Here is a 20,839-nt window from a genome sequence, read left to right as displayed (position 1 = left end):
GGCAAAAATATGATACCGAATGTTGCCAAAACTGGCAAAAAGCAGGTTTATCAAAACCTGCCAGAATTGGCTGTTGAATATACCTGAATATTAAAAAAAGCATTAAATATAATTTTCTGCTGAATGACTAACTGCCTGTCTGATGCCTTCAGACAATTGCAAATATAATTCTAACAGCTAAGGCTACAGGCTTGATTTTTTCACTGTTTGATATTGATTCAGCCCAACAGGTGCCCTTTGGCATACTGCAGTACATAAAATGCTTGCATCATGTACTTACCTTTGCCCTGGACAATGACTTCCTTATACATTAACAGAAATCATCCATATTTTTCCATGGAGACTGGATTGGTTGCAGATATGCTTCTCTTATTGTTCTATGTTTTAAATGCTGTGTAATGGGCTGAAAATAACTGAAAGCAAAGAGTAATCACCACTTTACTTTCGAGTTAGTAATTGATAGTTGGGGCACACGAATCTTCTGTATTTTTCATGTTGACTGAATTGATTGCAAAGTCACTTTTACTCTTCTTTGTTTGTAATGTTGTGAAACTGGCTGAAAATATGCAGAAACTTATAAAACCAACTCACAATATTTAAACTTCTGTATCTAACTGATACAAGGTGCTATCATCATAAAATTCTCAGGAAATCTAAATCAGTTTACATTTTGAATTTTCTGATAATTGCAAAGATGTGTAGGTATATAACACTGTAAATAAACCTGTTGTTTGCAACAAAAATAACAAGCCTATAACAGTTTAAGACAGCCCACATTAATATGTTCACATGTAGTAAAGTTAAACGTTATGGAGGGTTTTTTGATTGCTGCTTTGATATGAATTTTAAAAATGATTATGTGAAAATGTTAAAACGATAACAACTCCCACATACATGCAGAGTTTATCATTGCATTCTAGGAACAGACTTAATATGTGACCGGCCTGCAAAAACCGGGAATGTGGGCACAAACTACACTCCGTCACACTACAGATTATATCTCAGGATTGAAACAGAATATCTGCATTCTGTAACTTGCATCATAAAGCCAATCAAATGCTTAATAAGTGCCAAAAATGTCATTGCCATAACATTATGGTGTAAAAAGTTATGAGTAACTGAAATGTGAGAAAGCAGGCAAAAATCATGTGCCCACATGCCCTATTTTTGCAGGCCCAGTTACATATTAATGTGCATAAAATTACAGTGCTATTTTAGCATAACCTCAACACCTCTACATGTGTGTCATAATTTTTCATTGGAGCATCAAATATGTTTGTGCCATTATATCAGTGTGTGCCAATGGTTTTATTCATGAAAAAACTTAAACAGGTGCACAGAGTGTTGAGGGATTGCTGTATGGGAAAGTTTTTAAAAGCATGATCTGGATGTTTTGGAAGTTTATGGTAAGGAGAACTATAGTTGAAAGCAAAGCGCAATGGCCACTTCACCTTTTAATTGATAGTTGGGGTGTGCATTCAGTTGAAAATATTACCTCTGTCATCTTCCTTTCATATGTGCAGGTTCACCAGTCAAAATAATGTTACAAAAAAGTAAACAAAAAGGTAACATTAAGAATTAAGTTGGAATAGGGTTCATAGAAGAAAGTAGGGAAACAAAGGAGATTGCCTACACCTGCAGATATACTAGTGGACATTTAATCCCCATGCTGAATGAGGGATTAAATGTCCACTAGTATATCTGCAGGTGTAGATGATCTCCCTTGTTGCCCTACTGTTATTTCAATCATCTCTAATAGAACTTAAAATTCTTTATTTTCTTTATATTTGTAACAATAGAACAGCATTATAGGTGAATAATACGATTATAACAGTAAAGAAATATTACATAAATTTGTCAGAATTCTATGAATAATGTAACAGTTTGTGACTAATAAAAATGTAATGTCAACTCCTTGAAGAAATTCTGAATACAATTGTAATAAAAATGTGAGCACAATTCCATGAAACTTTGGGGTTAGCTATTATAAAGCTTATCGATTACCAATTAAGTGGTCTATGTTCACTAGTTTGCACATGCAGAATAATAATTATTATTATGTATGAAAAGAGAATGTATAATACAAAACGGGACATGACGAGACGCATGATGTCATAAGTAAACAGTGTGCATATGATATTTCATAACAAGTATTGCAATCTAATATTGCACCAACAAGTGGTGTGTTAATATGCCCACAAAAGTAATTTCAGCAGTATGAGCACACATAAAATTGTTATGCAGCATAGTACAACTTAATAAGTATGGTGGAACCTCAGTTATCTGAAACTCTTGAAACCAGGGGTGGTACATTAGTCTGAAAAGTCTGTATCACTGAAACTGTGTATAAATAATCTTATAATAGCATAAAGAACATTTAAAAAAAATTGTATTATCAATTACCCTAATAGAATAGTCACTACTCTAATAGAGCAGTCATTTTTGTAGTTCGATTAACTGAGAATCTGGAGGGGTCTGGATAATTGAGGTTCCACTGTAAATAATATTATTGTATGAGTTTGATGCATTCAATGCCTTTCATAGTATGTCATACCATCTATGCACAACTTTTGTTTGATCTTCCCTACAACTTGAGCAGCATCACATCCACATTTTTCTATTATTGGTAGGAGTGCAATAAATGACTCATTGATGCCTTTCTCTAATGCTTTTCCTATCTTGGTCAGCACATATTCAGCCTTATCTAAAGATGTGTCAAAATTATTGATTTTTGGCACTTCACAGTGTGTTACAATTCCAGCAGTGGCTAGTTCTGAGATAATGTCATGTACTGGTAAAATGTTAACCAAAGTGTCATAGTAGTCAGTGAAGACCTCAAACATCTGTTGACTATCTATGATCATAATCATAGAAAAATAATTGACTAACGCAAAGAAAAAAAATATGATTTCTATACATGATATGTTAGTATATAAAATGGTACTGTACTAAGAGTACATGCATTATGTGTTTTGGAAGGTTTCTAGGAAACTGTGACTACCTGTATGGTTACTTTTTGATTGACATCACATCAAACATAGTAGCTATACATTTTACTACATCCTGGCCAAAGAATCCGGCGCACAACACCATGAGTATAGTAGAGAGAAAGAAAACGTTATTTTCATGAATATGTAGCTCTGTGATCTCTTATCCGATTGGAACCATAATTTGCTAAGGAAGTGTCTGTGTGGTAGGAGAGTCTGCATATGAAATTTTAAGAAAATTGCTCCATCCATTACTGAGATACGAGCAGCCAGTTTCAATTTTCTTTCTTCGCTTTTTTCTACTAACTTCTTCATTTCGCATACTTTGCAAAACCTGCTATAAAATGCATATTCCGATCAAGCTGAACCTTGGTACACTTGAAGCACTCATTAAAGCGAATCCTAGTACCAAGTTTGGTGGGAATCTGATAAAGAATCCCAAAGTTATGACTAATTGTTACTTTCAAATATCATCTCTCAGGGGGATGTTGTTGGTATATACTGGACCATTGACATTTCTTCTCTGCCTGCTGTAACTGTGCCTAGCATAAGTGAACCATGTGTAAATTTTGTTTGGGGGAATGTGATGGTAAAAGTAGTTTACTGATCATAGGTGCATAAGAGGAGGTGGTTCATAGGCAGCAAAACATTTTTAGGTACCATCTGTTAAATCTGGTACTAATTTTGTGCTGGAATTAGCTAAACTATATCAAGCTTTTGGCGATGATCCATCCATTCATTTCATTGTGGTTACAGCTTGCTCTGTCCTTCAGGTCCTGCTACTTCAGATGCCACGTGTTAAAAGTAAATCCAAGGAATACAAAGTTTGTTTGGAACGTCACCTTGCTCTCTGGCAGCAGGGTGACATAGCCAGCTTACTACAGGAGGGAAAATGTATTCAGGATCATTTTCCTGTGTCAAATAGTGCAGAGTCTAAATCCCGAATTGCTGCTCATCATTTTGATCATCTCATGTTAATGGGTAAAGTGTAGGCAGCAGTTAAACTTCTTTGACAGTCAGCAAAGGGTGACGTTGTATCACTAGATTCCCAGGTACCATGTGGTGTCAACAGTTGTGGTAGTTCTATTTTCAAGTCAGTACAGGGTATTTTATCTCATAAATATCCATCTGCTCAGGCTGCTTATGCCGATTCACTTCTTGAACCTGACAGCTTGACAGTGTCAGAGCTCCATTGCTTGATCCAGTGTTGTTTGGTAGTCTTAAGAAGATTTGAATAAGCTAGCTGCTCTTCAAACTCAAGGTGCGGCCAGTCTTTCTGGGGTTGATGCCACTCTTGGCATACAATGTGTTCATCTTTCGCAAATGCCTCAGCGACATTATGTAATTCTCTAGCTGCAGTTGTTTATCGTTTGCATGTGTCTTCTGTTGACCCTCTGAATTAATGGCTTTTGTTGCTTGTCGACTAATCCCTCTAGATAAGAAACCTGATGTGCGCTCAATAGGAATTGGAGATGTGCCTAGAAGAATCCTTGCCAAGGCCATTCTTTACATCATTGGTAATGATATTCAGCTTGCTGCTGGTGCTCTGCAGACCTGTGCAAGGCAGGATGTTGGTGTTGAACCTGCCATCCATGCCATGAAGAATTTATTTGAGAAGGAAGACACTAAAGCTGTCCTCCACATTGATGCTGATAATACTTTTAACAGAATTAATCGGCAATGCAAACTGCTCTTCACAACATTAACATTCTTTGTGTCCATCCTTTAGCACCATATTATAAACACTTAATAAAAGAATATGGTGCACCCATCAGACTCTTTATTACTGGTGAAGGACAGCTTTCTACTGAGGGCACCACACAGGGTGACCTTCTTGCCATGGTCATTTATGCCTTGGCTGTAACTCCATTGATTCAAGTCCTTTGACATTGCCAGCCGAAAGTTTGGTATGCTGATTATTCCATGCTGCTGGCAATTTACAGTCCCTTTTTCAGTGGTGGAAGCACATACTATGTCTGGGACCCCGCTATGGCTACTTTCCTAAAGCTGCTAAAACCTGCATTATTGAGTTTTTAGAGTCCTCAAGAGCAATAAACTCGTAGTAAGAAACCATAGTGTATTTTTCTACTCATTGTCAGGAGTCATTTCACCATCCATAACAGATTAGCTCTTGACTTTGTGACTGTTATACTGTAGCAGTAGTTATACGTATGATGGTAGAAATATGTCCATTATGCTCTGAATTATACTCTAGTATGCCAGCATTATGCTTTATGTTTTCATTCCTATTAGGCTAAAAATTATGCCGGCATAATCGACGCAAGTCTATGGAATGAGTGCTTTTCATTGTGAGTTTTATAGGACACGTGCAGTCATGTGCCAACTAGTACCAAGGCATGGAAAAGCAATTAAGCTGAGCTTCAGTCATTAAATTTTATAACATGTTTCATCATCTGATTTTGAATAAAATGTGATGATGATTATGATTGTTGGAAGCTCAATTGGAAGACAATACAATAGAAGCTCTGGGGATAATAAGGTCAGTGTTGAGACAATAAAATGTCTATAGCTTCTGAGGGACTATAAATACTCTCCCAGACCCTTATAATATGTCTACTAATTCAGGAGCACATCCCAATTTCAAGTTATTGCTATTATTTGTATGTTGCAATTGAAGTGACACTGCTCCATTTACATTCTATCATATGTGACCGGATCTGTGAAAACCCGACACAATCGCGCAAGCCTAAATTTTACAGCATAAAGCATTTTCTAACACGAATTACACATGAGGTGTACATAGCTTATTATCACTTTAAATGCCTCTAATATTATTTCAGGACCAACATTTTAATCAGTCAGAAAGGAACATAGCTTATCAGCGTCCAAGTAGGCCAATGATCTATAATTATTACGTGTCACATGGTGCATTACTGTAAAAATTATTCCTGCTGCAAACTGGAGGGGCCCTGGCCTGTTCTATCTATCCATGGCCACAGACTAGGGGGGCCCTGGCCCCTGTGGCCCCCCCTGTTCCTACGCCCATGAACTGTCACACAATAACTATAATTGTGCTAGAATTTGTTTGCTTCTGCTTATAGACACGCTAAAACTTATTTGCTGGATGGTTTTATTTAATGCCCACTGCAATAACGTGTTGTACAATTGTCTAAGCTGAACAACGATCGTTTAACTAAGCTGCTAAACTATCTTTCTGTAAGCACTGTTAATATAACATACTGCAGTTAGCTAACTCTTGTAAATTGCTGCCAAAACTGGTAGAATTATAGTCGCTTTAGAAAACGAGCAACACTTTTACTAAAAAGGCTTGAATACCACTACAACATAAAAATACTACAGGAACTTACCTTTTAGAATAGTAAGAAAGTACTTCTACATCAGGATTAAACTAAACTGGTTGGATTTTTAGACACAACTTGCCACAGAGGCTCCAACCTTGGATCTCTCTTGGGAGTGAGACTTTTGACAAAGGTGAACAATGGAGATGCAGTCCTTCAGCTGCACACATGCAATTCAATAGTTATATTATAACCAGCACTTCAGGATGTCATGACATTATAATAGTATGGCTTCCTTGTGCTAGTTATATTTGAAAGTGTTTACACATACAGTTACACCATTGAGAAGTTGTGTATTACTAGCTACTAGTGTAAAATATTATCTAATCAAGCTGTAAAAAAAGGAGTGCGGCCCTTGAAAAGGCTATAATGAAAAAAGATGTGAAATCCAAGGTGGCGGTCAAGAAATGGCTGTGATGGTAGGTTAATGGTAAAAATTTTAATAGCGACAATTCAGGTGAATTTTGTGCCAAGACCAAGCGGCACCAAATTCACCTGAATTGTTGTTATTAAAATTTTTACCATTAACCTACCATCACAGCCATTTCTTGGCCGCCACCTTGCCTTTTCAAGGGCCGCACTCCTTTTTTTACAGCTTGGCTGTTTTTCATTAGATTTCACTTCTTTTTGTATTTGTATACCCCAAAGCCAGCCTATGGCCAGCTTTGGGGCTTTTTAACCTATATATTTTTCTTTACCACAGGAAAAAGAAAAAGATGAAGCAGATTTTATAAATACTTTAACTCATTCTGATTTTATCAGTAAATGTACAAATTATATATATAATGCATATATCAAGAGTTCATTATATTATGAACTCTTGCATATATTTATTACATGTCAATTAATCCCCACAGGATAATTTACAGCTGATCTCTCTACTGGGTGGCTTGAAATGTAGCTGAACTCTCTACAGGGTGATCTGCTTGTACGTAGATGAACTCTTTATAGGATTCTCTCTACAGGGTGACTTGGCTCTAGCTGAACTCTCTGCAGAGTTATCTGTTTGTAGTTGAATTCTCTACAGGGTGATTTGTTTGCAGCTGAACTCTCTACAAGGTAACTTCTTCTAGCTGATCTGTCTACAGGGTGACTTGTTTCTAGCTGGTCTCTCTACAGGGGATTTGTTTGTAGCTGAATTCTCTACAGGGTGATGTGTTTGCAGCTGAACTCTCTACATGGTGGTTGCTTTGTAGCTGAACTCTCTAAAAGGTGACTTCTTATAGCTGAACTCTCTACAGGGTGATCTTTTCATAGCTGAACTCTCTACAGGATGATTTGTTTGCAGCTGAACTCTCTACATGATGATTTCTTTGTAGCTGAACTCTCTACAGGGTGATTTGTTTGCAGCTGAAATCCCTACAGATTTGTTTGTAGCTGAACTTTCTACAAGGTGATACTTCTAGGTGATCTCTTTACAGGATGACTTATTTCTAACTGAACTCTCAAAAGGGTGATCTGTTCATAGCTGAACTTTCCACTGGGTGATTTGTTTGCAGCTGAACTCTCTACATGGTGGTTTCTTTGTAGCTGAACTCTCTACAAGGTAACTTCTTATAGCTGATCTCTCTACAGGATGACTTGTTTGTAGCTGAATTCTCTACAAGGTGATACTTCTAGGTGATCTCTCTACAGGATGACTTGTTTCTAACTGAACTCTCAACAGGGTGATCTATTCATAGCTGAACTTTCTACTGGGTGATTTGTTTGCAGCTGAACTCTCTACATGGTGGTTTCTTTGTAGCTGAACTCTCTAAAAGGTAACTTCTTCTAGCTGAACTTTATACAGGGTGACTTGTTTCTAGCTGATCTCTCTACAGGGTGATCTGTTCATAGCTGAACTTTCTACAAGGTGATTTGTTTGCAGCTGAACTCTCTGCATGGTAGTTTCTTTGTAGCTGAACTCTCTACAATGTGACTTCTTCTAGTTGAACTCTCTACAGGGTGACTTGTTTCTAGCTGATCTCTCTACAGGGTGACTTGTTTCTAGCTGAACTCTCTACAGGTGATTTGTTTGCAGCTGAACTCTCTACATGGTGGTTTCTTTGTAGCTGAACTCTCTACATGGTAACTTCTTCTAGCTGATATTTTTACAGGGCATATTTGTTTGTAGCTGTGTTCTCTACAGGGTGATTTGTTTGCAGCTGAACTCTCTACATGGGAGTTTCATTGTAGCTGAACTCTCTACAATGTGACTTCTTCTAGCTGAACTCTCTACAGGGTGACTTGTTTCTAGCTGATCTCTCTACAGGGTGACTTGTTTCTAGCTGAATTCTCTACAGGTGATTGTTTGCAGCTGAACTCTCTACATGGTAGTTTCTTTGTAGCTGAACTCTCTACAATGTGACTTCTTCTAGCTGATCTCTCTAAAAGATGACTTGTTTCTAACTGAACTCTCTACAGTGTGGTCTGTTCATAGCGGAACTTTCTTCTGGGTGTTTTGTTTGCAGCTGAACTCTTTGCATGATTGTTTCTTTGTAACTGAACTCTCTACAAGGTAACTTCTTCTAGCTGATCTCTCTACAGGGCAATTTGTTTGAGCTGAACTCTCTACATGATGGTTTCTTTGTAGCTGAACTCTCTATTAGGTACCTTCTTCTGGCTGATCTGACTACAGCGTGACTTGTTTGTAGTTGAATTCCCTACAGAATAACTTGCAATGTAATATAATTGAGTAAATTATAAATGCAGCTGAATACTTTATTAGGGTGACTGTTCTATTAGAGTATCTCGATCTCGCATTTGCTGCACGTAGTTGTCTTTCGAATCACAACTCAGTGGTTTGTAATCCGATTCTTCTGTACTACTGCAAGGAGTTTCTATGATCAGTATTCCAGCTACATACTGATTTTCAGCTCATTGCTCTAAGCGGTTTGCCTGATAGACACGAAAACTAGTAGTTTTTTTATTCATAAAAATCGATCGCGTAATTTTGACACAGGTCGGGTTTTGTGTCATATCTCTATGGTCTTTATCCCGATTCCTTTCAAACCACAAAAAGGCACTCCTACGATGGTTGCTCCATCTACATAGCAATTTTCAACTAATTCCTCAAAGGAGTTTACCCTGTAGGCGTGACAGACCTTCGACCTTATTTTACGCAAACAATCGGTCATAACTCCGTGAATGTTCATCGGATTCCTACTAAGGTTGGTACAGAGATCAGAGGTGTAGCTAAAGGGGGGCAAGGGGGGGCATTTGCCCCCCCATCACTAAATGATTTTTTTTAAACCTTCGTCACAAGTTTACCAGTATTAAACTGACACGAAAATGACTGTAAATTATGTACAGTACTAGCTACGCGGTATCACCAGGGGTTGCTAGTGAATGCACACACACAAAATTCAGCTCGCTTGTGAATCCATCGAACGAAAATATTAGAGACATACTTCTATATTTAGCCTAGATTACTCGCGTGATAGAACATTTTTGAATCTAAAAAGAGTGACCCGCTTCTCCGCGGCAGGAGTCACAACTCACTAGTGACAAAGGAGACCAAATGACGCTACGAACGTACAGCCTATGAGGTGATAAAGTGTTAGCTAAATAAATGTACCAAGTTTATTTTATCGAGTCGATCACACTGGACCTTTGTACGTACGGCAGTGCAGTCTGTTTTTACTTGTCAGTCAGGTGGATCAGTCAAGCTTACAAGTTCTGCTAGCAAGACAGGTGGGATTTCGTGCAATACATGGCATTTGAATTTCGCCGACTCGGAGTGAAGTGAGTGAATACGTCATCCTGTCAGCAGTGTGCTAGGACTGCAGCACAGGCTGTGGCTAACGTTGTATTTGCACTAAAGTATTAGCTCTACCGGACTGTGGATGAATTTGTTGGAGTACAGTTGTGGCACGTGCAATGATGCTCGACGAATATAGCTACCTCGATTGCATCATGGATCTATGATTGCATGGAAGCAGTCAGTACTGAAATAGTTACGTAGCTAGTTGTGTAAGCTGTAATAATACAACACCGTATGTTGGCTAGCCCACCATTGGGTCATTAGCCTTTTTTTTGCAATCATGAATGATTTTGAGTATTTCGTGGGGGGCATGCCTGCCCCTCCATTACCTTCTGGCTAGCTACGCCCCTGACAGAGATCCGCCTTAATGAGCCCTTTAAGTGTGCCAAATTTCAGCCCGATCCAAGTACGCATTCGTGTTTTATGGCGGATTTTGCGAAATGAAGAAGGAGAAGAAAAAATGAAGAATTTAAAACGAAAATTTGTTTGCTCGTATCTCGGAAATGGCTGGAGCGATTTTCTTCAAATTTGGTGTGTAGACTCCCCTTGCTGGCCGGCACCTCTCTAGCAATTTTGGTTCCAATCGGATAAGGGATCACAGAGCTACATAGGTGTGAAAATTGCATTTTCTTTCTTCCTGTTAATATACTCACAGGTGGCACGCCGGCTTCTTGGGCCGCACGACACACTACCGTGTGTCTTGATTAACTGCAAGGTGTGTGTGCTAGCTACTGTACATTACAACACAATTTCCATGACATCTACGTGATCCGCTGGAGTACACACTTCAATAATAATCTTCTGTGTCTATGAGATGTCTTGCCAGTTCAACAGCTACCTAGCTTCTAATCATGTCCACACAGGTTGTACCTATCTTGCAGCAACAAAACCCCGGGGAATAAAAATAAACGGAATCACTGAACTTCAAAATTTATATCCCACCTGGATTCCCAGTGAACTTTCAAAGTTCCAATACACTGCTTGCACTCTCAGTCATTGTCTAAAAGGAATCAGTCAACCCGAACCACCATTGAGAACTACAGTAAGACGGCCAAGCGAAAGTTTGAAGGAGAGTCACGTGACTGCTGAAGCATTAATTATATAGATAATGTGGTGCACGCCGCAACCTTCAGCACTGGAAAATTCCGAAGAAAATTTGGGGAGTGAGGATTACTTGTAGGCATGAGAACACAAATGTTGGGCATGAGAGCGTGAGATTGAAGGCCAAATCATGAGAGTCACGCCTAGGGTGTGAGTGTTGGAGCCTCTGTTGCCACGTGGCAGGCATTTAATAAAACTCGGAGTAAATGATTACTAGCATGCCTATAAACAGAAACAAACTAATTCTAGTGAAATTCTAGTTATTGTGTGACAGTTGGAAACAGTGCACAATCTGTTTAAAACGATTTTTAAACTTGGTGCACACCCCGATTGATTCCATTCCGTTCCATTCCATTCTGGGTTTCATCAGCACCAGGATTTTTTTTGATGCGAACTGCTCAATCTATTAGTCATCTGTTTTGGCCTCTGGAGGCTTTTATTCATCAATTTCTGATTCCTGCAATGTCTGGTAGGAATCCTTGCTTGGAATTAGAGCCTGGAGGGAACTCCTCTCCTTACCATGTTGTCTGGGAGGTATGAACGTATTATAAGACCCACAAAGTATTCTGATGTTCAACATTCTGTTTCTAGGTGGTGTCACAGTGATGTGTTTTTCCGCGGTATCATGTTTCCCAGCACACATATCCCTAGGGATGTGTGTTTCCCTGACAAAGGCACTAGTGATATATGTTACCCTCAGTTTAGTTTATAGCTACCACGTCTAGCATCCACATTTATATGCTTTTCTGCTGCTGATACTACGACTAGCTAGCTACTGCTGCTACTATAAAACATGTAATATATATTATACTGCTGCTGTCCATGAATCACAGTACTAACTACTAGTAGTAGAATATAGTGCAGGGAAACATGCATCCCTAGAGATATATATATGTGTGTGGGGAATGCCTTGCCTGGAGAACATAATACCCGGGGAAACATATGTGACCCAGGCTGGGAAAACCGGGCTTATCGCCTATTTAAACGTATTGAGAAATACCGGTTTTAAGTATTTAGTGTGTTGTAGCTCACCAATGGTTGAAGTTATGTGTACCAAAAGATTGTATTGAAAAATTGAAAAGGAAGGCGTAGGGATGAATTAGGCCAAGTATTGAGCTATTGAGGTCTCAAAATGGGCTACAATGAAAGGAAATTCACAGCAGAGATACTTATTCAACACCACAGAGCTGTACAGCCGCATACAGTCATTCCCAGGCTGACCAGAACTCCATTAAGGCTCCACACTGCACATATGGATCGCCACTGGGCTTGGGAAAAGCAGCCAGTAAAACCAGACCACTCAAGTCTAGTGATTTTGCTTGTGGAATTAGATAGTTTATTCATGTAGCCTTGTGTCCTGGGTGAAAAATCGAATCTGCTGACATGGGCAATAAGACCGATTTTCTCAGACTGGGTCTCATATATCACTGCGACTTGTAAATCACTAGCCAGTTAGTGATATGTGTGCAGGAAACACAAAACTCAGGGAAACACATACATGTATCACTGTGACAGCGGATCAGTGCTTCCTTGCTTTCCTGATAGAGCAACAATCCAATAACTTCTGTATCCTTAATAAATAACCAATCTGCTAAATCTGATATTCGCCGGGTTAAACAACATCTGTCTTGTGTTGCTGACTCTGTCAAGTCTCGTCTGGACCCCTTGCTGCAGAGGATCATTGGTTTGAATAGTATGAAGTGTTCTTTCCTGTGGCTGACAGCTCTTCCTATTCAGGAACAGGAATTCTACTTAAATAAACAGGAGCTTCGGGATGCTTCAAGTCTTAGATTTGGCTGGTAATTGTATGATGTCTCCAGTCACTGTGTTTGTGGCACTCATTCAGTGTACATAATGCTATGGTTTGGTGCCATGGAGTCCTTACCTTTATTCAAATTTTGTGACTTGACAGCTGGATGGTTACAAGAGGACTGTTATAAAGTTGCAGTGGAACCACCTTTGTTACCTCTTAATAGAGAGACTATTGTTCCTGTTTCTGCTATTTGTAATGATGAAGCCTGTGGAGACGTTCATTCAACTTAGTTTTGGGGTAGACGCCAGGGTGTATTTTTTGATATGTGACCAGATTTTACAGAACCGAACCAAATCGCACATCAGGAAAAATCAAACTAACACCACCAGTGGATAGCTACACAATCGTACTACAAGTTTTGACCCTCAGAACTACTCAAACTACACGAGGCTGGTTTTAATAGACGTCTTTTCTGGGTGGTGTGGAGTGCCCAAATGGCGGTTTCAGGCCTTGTGAAGGACCTGGCTTGGCAAGAATCAGTGGTTTACTGGTGGACAGCCTTATAATGTTGGCCAGACGTGTTCTCTGTAGATTTTGCTACACATCAGCCACTAAGGAGCCAGCACAGCCCTCTAATCTCGTGTCTGGACTCCAATCGTGGTCTGCCTCCATTTTGAGGCCTATCTTTTGCCCTCCCCGCCACCCCCCAGCCTCCACCCCTTTGTGAGCACTCGTGATACTACTTCGCTCGTCCAACTGCTCAGATTTTCTATCTTATTTGGCGGGAAACTGTACAAGCAGCTACAAGTACTGGAAGTGGCTTGAAAGGTAACAGATTGATGCATCTTTTGTGTAAATTTCATACGCGTGCTTGCTATCCTTGGAGAGTTATGCTGGCTTCAATTCTTTAAAACCGTTTATCTCGAAACTTCTAATGTGCGATTTGGATCGTTTTCCCAAAATCCAGTCACATATAAAGGTTTTTTACCCCAACGCACCAAGCTACCTTAAGAGTTAAGACTCAGCCTGCATTGTTTTTTCGAAGGCATGATTTAGAGAAGAAGTGGGAATATGGTGATAGGGTTCACAGTGTGGAGTGTGGTTCACTTACCCTCTTGTTTTTTTCTAAATTTGGTGGACTTGGTAGGGAGGTAACTATATCCTATAGCCACTTAGCTGATTTACTCTCTAAGAAATATGGCACACCCTATACTAAGACACTTTCACTGATGTGATGTTCCATCCCATTTTTTTTACTCTGTTCAGCCATCTTTGCTATCCGGGGCAGTAGGGCCTTGAGATTTGTGGAGCACTCCACTACCTCTGTTGATCGAACTGCGCTTGGCAGAGTTTCAGCTTGATTCATCTGTTTGATGTGTTTATTTTATTTTGTATTTGTTTAACGTGTTTGTTTTGTAAAATTATTCTATTCAGACTGGAAAAAATTATTCGCATAAAATAAGATAGAAATTCTCAATGTCAGGCCCATAGGGTAAACCCCTTGAAGGAATGAACTGGAAAAACTTGCTATGCCGATGGAGCAACCATCATAGGAGTGCCTTTTTGTGGACCATGGAGTGCCTTTTTGTGGTTTGAAAGGAATCCAGATCAATGCCATCGAGATACGACACAAAACCCAACCTGTGTCACAATTACGCGATTGAGTTTGATGAATGAAAAATATTGGTTTTCACACCTACCAGGCAAAATGCTTAGAGCAATGATCTGAAAATCGGTATTTAACTGGAATAATCATCATTCTTCATCATAGAAAGTCCTTGCAGTAGTATAGAAGAATCGGATTGCAAATCACCTAATTATGATTCGCAAGCCAACTACGTACAGCAAAAGCGAGATTGAGATATTCTAATAGAACAGCCACCCTAATAGAGCCAGCAATAAAACGGATTTGGTGTATATAAATACAAAAGAAGTGATATCTAATCCAAAACAGCTTGGCTACAATGCTTTGGATTAGATATATGTGACCAGATTTCATATAACCAGGCTTCCACACACACAAAATCAAACTTACGTTTTTACCAGAAATGGATTGCTGGTCTAATACACTATCATATTCCACACTGTACTTCTTTCAGGACTGGCAAGTCTGGTTTCTGTAGCAGCTTTCTTCTGACCCTGTCAAAGCCACGAGTGGGAGATTGGTGCCATTAAATGGCCATGACTTTGTGATAATGGTGTGTAGTGAGCTGGGACTTCACAGAGAGCTCGCCAATAGTGTTCTCAGTCAATTTGGAGTGATTTGAGAGCCATGCAGGGCCATGGAGAACCCAAACTTGGCCTCTGGATTCCATTCATTTTCTTACTTCATTTTACACCCCTATATTAAGCCCACTCACCACCACCCACCCTCCACCCCTATTACTACTACCTGTGATATTATTACCCACTCGAAAAAAGCTGTCCAAAACAGGGAAAATTTTGGGTATCCGAAATTTATACACCCACTCAGTGATAACTAGTAAATAGATGAATAATTGGTGCAAATTTTGTTTGCACAGCTGTAGGCACTGGGAAGTTATTACACAATGATTATTTAAAATCGTCATATCTCCTAACAAAGCTTTGTGCGTCGAAACCTGGTTTTGTTAATTTCAGTCACCTATATCACAGAATATTACATCACCTTGACATATTATAGCCTGGTATTGTTGTTTCCTGTAGTGATGTAGATTATGGTTTCTTTTGGCGGACTGTGTGGCCAAAGGGAGGTACCGTGGAACTTCAGTTATCCGGACTTCACTTATCTGAATTCTTGGTTAACTGAACTAAGGAAATGATTGCTCTATTAGAGTAGTGACTGTTCTATTAGGGTAGTTTTATTTTTTCTTTATGCTATTTTAAGGTTATTAAGACTGTTTCAGAGATATGAATTTTTCAGACTTATGGACCACCCCTGGTCCCAAGGGATTCGGATAACTGAGGTTCCACTGTACCTAGCTATGTTACAACCACATGTAAGCTTTATAATTGATTTGTATCACTGCTGGCAGTCTTTGATCGGCCCATGTAGCTACCTTAATTATTTATGCAAAATATTTTAGTGAAACATAGCAGCTATTAATATGGCAGTTGTGCACTTGCACATGTTGACACTAGTTCAGGTAAGTGACAGTACTCTAGATGCACCTTATCACTGATGTTCCAGCTTCCTAGTATTGTATAACAAGTCTGAGTAATAATAGGAAACCTCAGTCATTTTTTTGTAGACTAAATTGCTGAATACTAAGTTCCAGTAGTATGTTGGTGTCTTGGGAGTTGTTGACAACAAATCACATGCACCTGTTTTTTTTTATTGCTGCCATAACTGCACTTTATTTAGGCTTTGAAATTTCATAAAGTGCAGTTAGTAAGTTACTGTACAGGTCATCTTTAATTTATGGAAAATAAAATACACCTTTTCATTTAAGTCTGCCATGCAAAGTTATTTCAGTTGAGGTGTGAACTGTGCTTGATAGCCCCCTAATTATACTTTGTGAAGCTTAATATGACCTTATCAGTGGTTTGCTATCGACATCATCTAGGGAAGCTGGGTACCACCTGAACTCAGTACAAGGTTTGATAACCTACACCTTGGCTACACTAACACTCATCTGGACTAGCTATAGTGTCAACACATGTAAGTGTGTAACCTCATGATAACATATTTATGATCTGGGTTTTAATCCACTAGAATGTTCCATACATCATTTAAGATATCTCCTTGTTCATTTTATCTTCGCATGGGAGGATCAAAGCAAAAAAGTGTTCTATATTCGCCATACAAGTAAAAGTGTTCTGTATGAGGTTCATCCACAATAACATCATCAAATAAAAACGGCACATATAGTAGGGGACTTTAACATTTCTGAGCATTAAAGTCTATGGCCACAAATGACGTTCCGTTTTTTATACTCCAAGACCATGATGGCAGCCATTTGGATTCTGGTAAAGTTATAGGTTGTTATAGTGAATACCCACAAGTAATTTTTTGTCTTTTTAACGGTGATTTTCTCTGTGATGAGCAAATACCCATTTTTCGTGACAATGACCACTCATCAAGAACATCATTTTGGCTTAATTTTCATTGGATTTGCCCTTCTCTGGTTTATCTTTATGCGATTCGAATGATGCTGAATTGAACTTGCTAGGAAATTACAAAAAACAGGTATGTTGGGCTATATGCAGTAGGTTTAAGATTTTATGGATTAGGTTTAGATTCACAGAACCGAAACAAACTGCTCAAACCTAGTGGTTCTTATCAGCTTAAAGAGACAACTTGGTGAGGAAATTATTGTTGTGTACTGTTGTACACACATTCATCTGCTCAACACAAACAGAGCTACTTGGGCTTTCAAAGGTGTCATTTCATTCTTTTCCTAAAGATAAAAATAAAGTGAAGAAGTGGATTATCAAAATTAAAAGAGACCTTGGTGATAAGTTTGTGATAAATGAGTATACAAAAATTTGTTCAGAGCACTTCACAATGGATGATTATTTTCCTACCTCAAATAAACCCAATGCCAGACGTCGCCTTACGCCAAATTCTGTGCCTTCAGTTTTTCAGTGGACCAGTAAAGCATTTCAACATCACTTTAACGAAGGTGTCATCTAGTCTAGAATTTAATGAGCATGCCGCAGGAGAACACAATGACTCTGAATCAGATGTAGGTATGGATGATGCTTCAGATGCTTTTGATGCTTTTAACAAAGTAGTGGCAGACTGTGTTACCAAAGGGAGGTACAGTGGAACCTCAGTTATCCAGACCCCACTTATCCGGATTCTCAGTTAACTGAACTACTGAAATGACTGCTCTATTAGAGTAGTGGCTGTTCAATTAGTGTAGTTTTAAAAAATTTTCTTTATGCTATTTTAATAGACTGTTTCAGAGACATGAATATTTCAGACTTATGGACCACTCCTGGGAACACAATGATTCTAAATCAAATGTAGGTAGCAATGTACTCCACTCAAAAGTTACTGAGGTTTCCTATTATTACTCAGACTTGTTATACACTACTAGGAAGTTGGAACATCAGTGATAAGGTGCATCTAGAGGACTGTCACTCACCATGAAGCAGAATGATTAAAATTACAAGTCAAACAACTGCAAAAAGAACTGCTACAAATTCTCTGTTTCGCTTTGACAACATAAAAGAGAAAGATGACTAGGTGAAGTTTTATATTGGGTTCTCAGATTATGTAACACTCATTACTTTTTATGAACAGGTTCTTGAAACTGATGCTAAAGTTATGAGACAATGAGATAGGAGGAGGTGCAAGGAAGTTTGTGGTGATATCAAACATGGCCCAGGCTATAAACTTCACTTACTAGGCAGCTATTTATCACCCTTGTGTGACTCTGTCTTGGCCTATATGAAACAGATTTAGTTGTAAGATTTGGAGTGTCTCAATCAACAGTGTCTTGCATAGCAACAACTTGTATAAACCTTATGTATCACAGTTTTAAAGCTACTGAACATTTCCTGCCTTGGCATATTGTCAAGAAGCACTGTATATGCCAGTTATTTTCAAGCGTAACTATCCAAACACTCATGTGATCATCGATGCGACTGAGTTTGCCATTGAACGACCCTCATCATTTTTGTCCCAGTCAAGCACATTATCAAACTACAAAAATAAGAACACTGTAAAAGTACTTTTGGGTATAACTCTTAGTGGAGCCATATCTTTTGTGTCCAAATGTTATGGAGGATCAATATCAGATAAAAGGCTGGTGGAAGTCAGTGGGCTGCTGGAGAAGTTAGATGCTGGTGATGAAATCACGGCAGATTAAGGCTTTTTATACAAGATATATTAGCACCCCTATGAGTACATGTAAATGTACTCCCTCTTTTGAAATCGGATCGCCAAATTCCATGTGAGGATGTAGTGTTAACCAAGAAGATGCACAATTAAGGGTGCATGTAGAAAGAGCAATAGGAAGAGTAAAGAATTTTCACATTTTACAACATGTATTACCTGCTGCAATGTGGGACATGATAATTGTATAAATCAAGTAATTTATGTGTGCTGTATGCTTACAAACTTTGATCCACCTTTAGTAGCATAATGCGTTTTGTACAGTAGTGTAAAGTGATTTAATTAAAAGTACTTCATTAAAATATACAATCACAATCAAGTAAAGCTATAATTATTATGTATTTGAATTGTACTACAGTTAATTAAAGTGAGAGGTAGAGTCATAATGGTTGTCAATGAGGCCATTGTAATTTATTAGCAGTGGTGCAGACTTCCATAACTTCCACTGACTACAAAGATGTTCAGTTGTCAATGGAATAAAAACACTTCCTTTCATTTTGGGCATTGGTGATTGCTGAGAAAAATATCTTCAGGCATACGTAGAACCATCACATAAAGCAGTAACAGCAATAATACCTCTTTGCAGTCCTATAGCAATCAAACGGTTACCTAGGTCACCTCCCCAACTGTCATGATTGAGAATGACTTGTCTCTTCTCTACCAACTGCAAAAATGACATGTCAGTTTCTGTACAAACATCTGGATGGTCCCACATCATGTGTAAAGCTAGGTTTCTTAGCTGAGAACTGATTTTCTCGTCACTTTGAGAAATACTGGGAATAAGTCTAGCTTGATGAGAAATGGCATGGTAAAAGTAGCTACCATTTCCCTTGACTACGTGTTTCACATGTAAATGTTGCAGGACAAAATCTAAACACTGCAAGTTTACTTTGTTAGTTGCTGCAATTTGGACGTCATCAGATGCTGTGAGTATTCCAGTTTCCTTACCACTGTTTGGAGGAGTTGACAATGATGGCTTCTTGGGCGATAATGTACTTGAGATCTGGGCAGGACTACCAATTACTTCAGCAACTTTAACAGGTAGTATTGAAAAAATGGTTGATGGTCTACTTGTAGGGAGTATAGATGTGCCCCAAGATCCCTTGCTGTGAAATGTCTACAAACTCTGGAGCACATCGCAAATGCTAATTTTTGTATGTTGAAATTGAAGTGACACTTTACATTCATGTTCTATCATATGAAGAACACTCTTATTTAGATAAACACAAAATAAAAAAAAAAGCATAATGCAGTTCTGAAAAGCAGAAAAACAAGCAGGTCAAGCATGGGGTAGCTGTTGAAGTTCAAAAGTGTGGACTTGTAGTAGGTTCATTGTAGCTGTGGCTAGCAGCTAGTCTTGATGCAATTATATCAAATCCAACTTAATTGAGGATAGTCAAGGATGTTTAGAGGTAAGCGTCCATTCTCATGTGAATAGATGTCCATTTCCGAGGCTTGCAGAATGGTAACTGCATTCTGCTTTGTGGTGGAGCGAGATAGAAACATATGCCTGTCGAAATCTAATTCATACTTTTATCAACTGCAAACACAAATGCATGTGACCTGTTTATAGTGGTGATTCTGTTGTATGGTCGTCTCTACAAGAGCCATTTGTTCAGCGAACCAAGCATGATGTAGATTTTATGAAGTCAGTCATTTCAACAACTAAGAACATCTATTTTGAATCATTTTTAACAGCAGTCGTACCATATAATTATGATCATGCCACCAGCTAGTAGACCATCAACCAGTTCTTCAGTCAAAGTTGTTGGTTGTGCCCAGATCTCAAGTGCAATACCACCCAATAAGCCTTCATTGTCAACTCCTTCTTTACACGGTGGTAATAGACATTTTATTGTCTAATATCTTTGTAGTTTTGTATGCAAAGAATTATTGACAAAAATGATAGATTTTCTGAGTGGTATTCAAAGGACAGCAACTACTCAGTATAACATTATGCAACTTGCATTTGCACCGCCATGCCAAGAACATATTAGCCTTCTGGGGTAAACATTTGATGGTTCTCATGGTATTCAAAGGACAGCAACTACTCAGTATAACATTATGCAACTTGCATTTGCACCGCCATGCCAAGAGCATATTAGCTTTCTG

At 38.7% G+C, this 20,839-nt stretch overlaps 1 protein-coding gene across 3 annotated transcripts in view; it reads right to left on the bottom strand.

Moving 5' to 3' along the window:
- LOC136245624 (uncharacterized) overlaps positions 1–20,839 on the bottom strand; it is an 80,576-nt gene that overhangs the window by 41,933 nt on the left and 17,804 nt on the right. For all 3 annotated transcript variants that reach the window (XM_066037117.1, XM_066037127.1, XM_066037135.1), the window contains exon 4: positions 2,555–2,854. In XM_066037117.1, coding sequence (XP_065893189.1) covers positions 2,555–2,854 — 300 coding nt within the window. The remainder of the gene's footprint in view (positions 1–2,554; positions 2,855–20,839) is intronic.

This window comes from Dysidea avara, chromosome 2 (assembly GCF_963678975.1).
Source record: "Dysidea avara chromosome 2, odDysAvar1.4, whole genome shotgun sequence".
NCBI classification, from domain to species: Eukaryota; Metazoa; Porifera; class Demospongiae; order Dictyoceratida; family Dysideidae; genus Dysidea; species Dysidea avara.
Note: the sequence above shows the minus strand (reverse complement) of the source record. Positions and strands in the feature narration are given on the sequence as shown.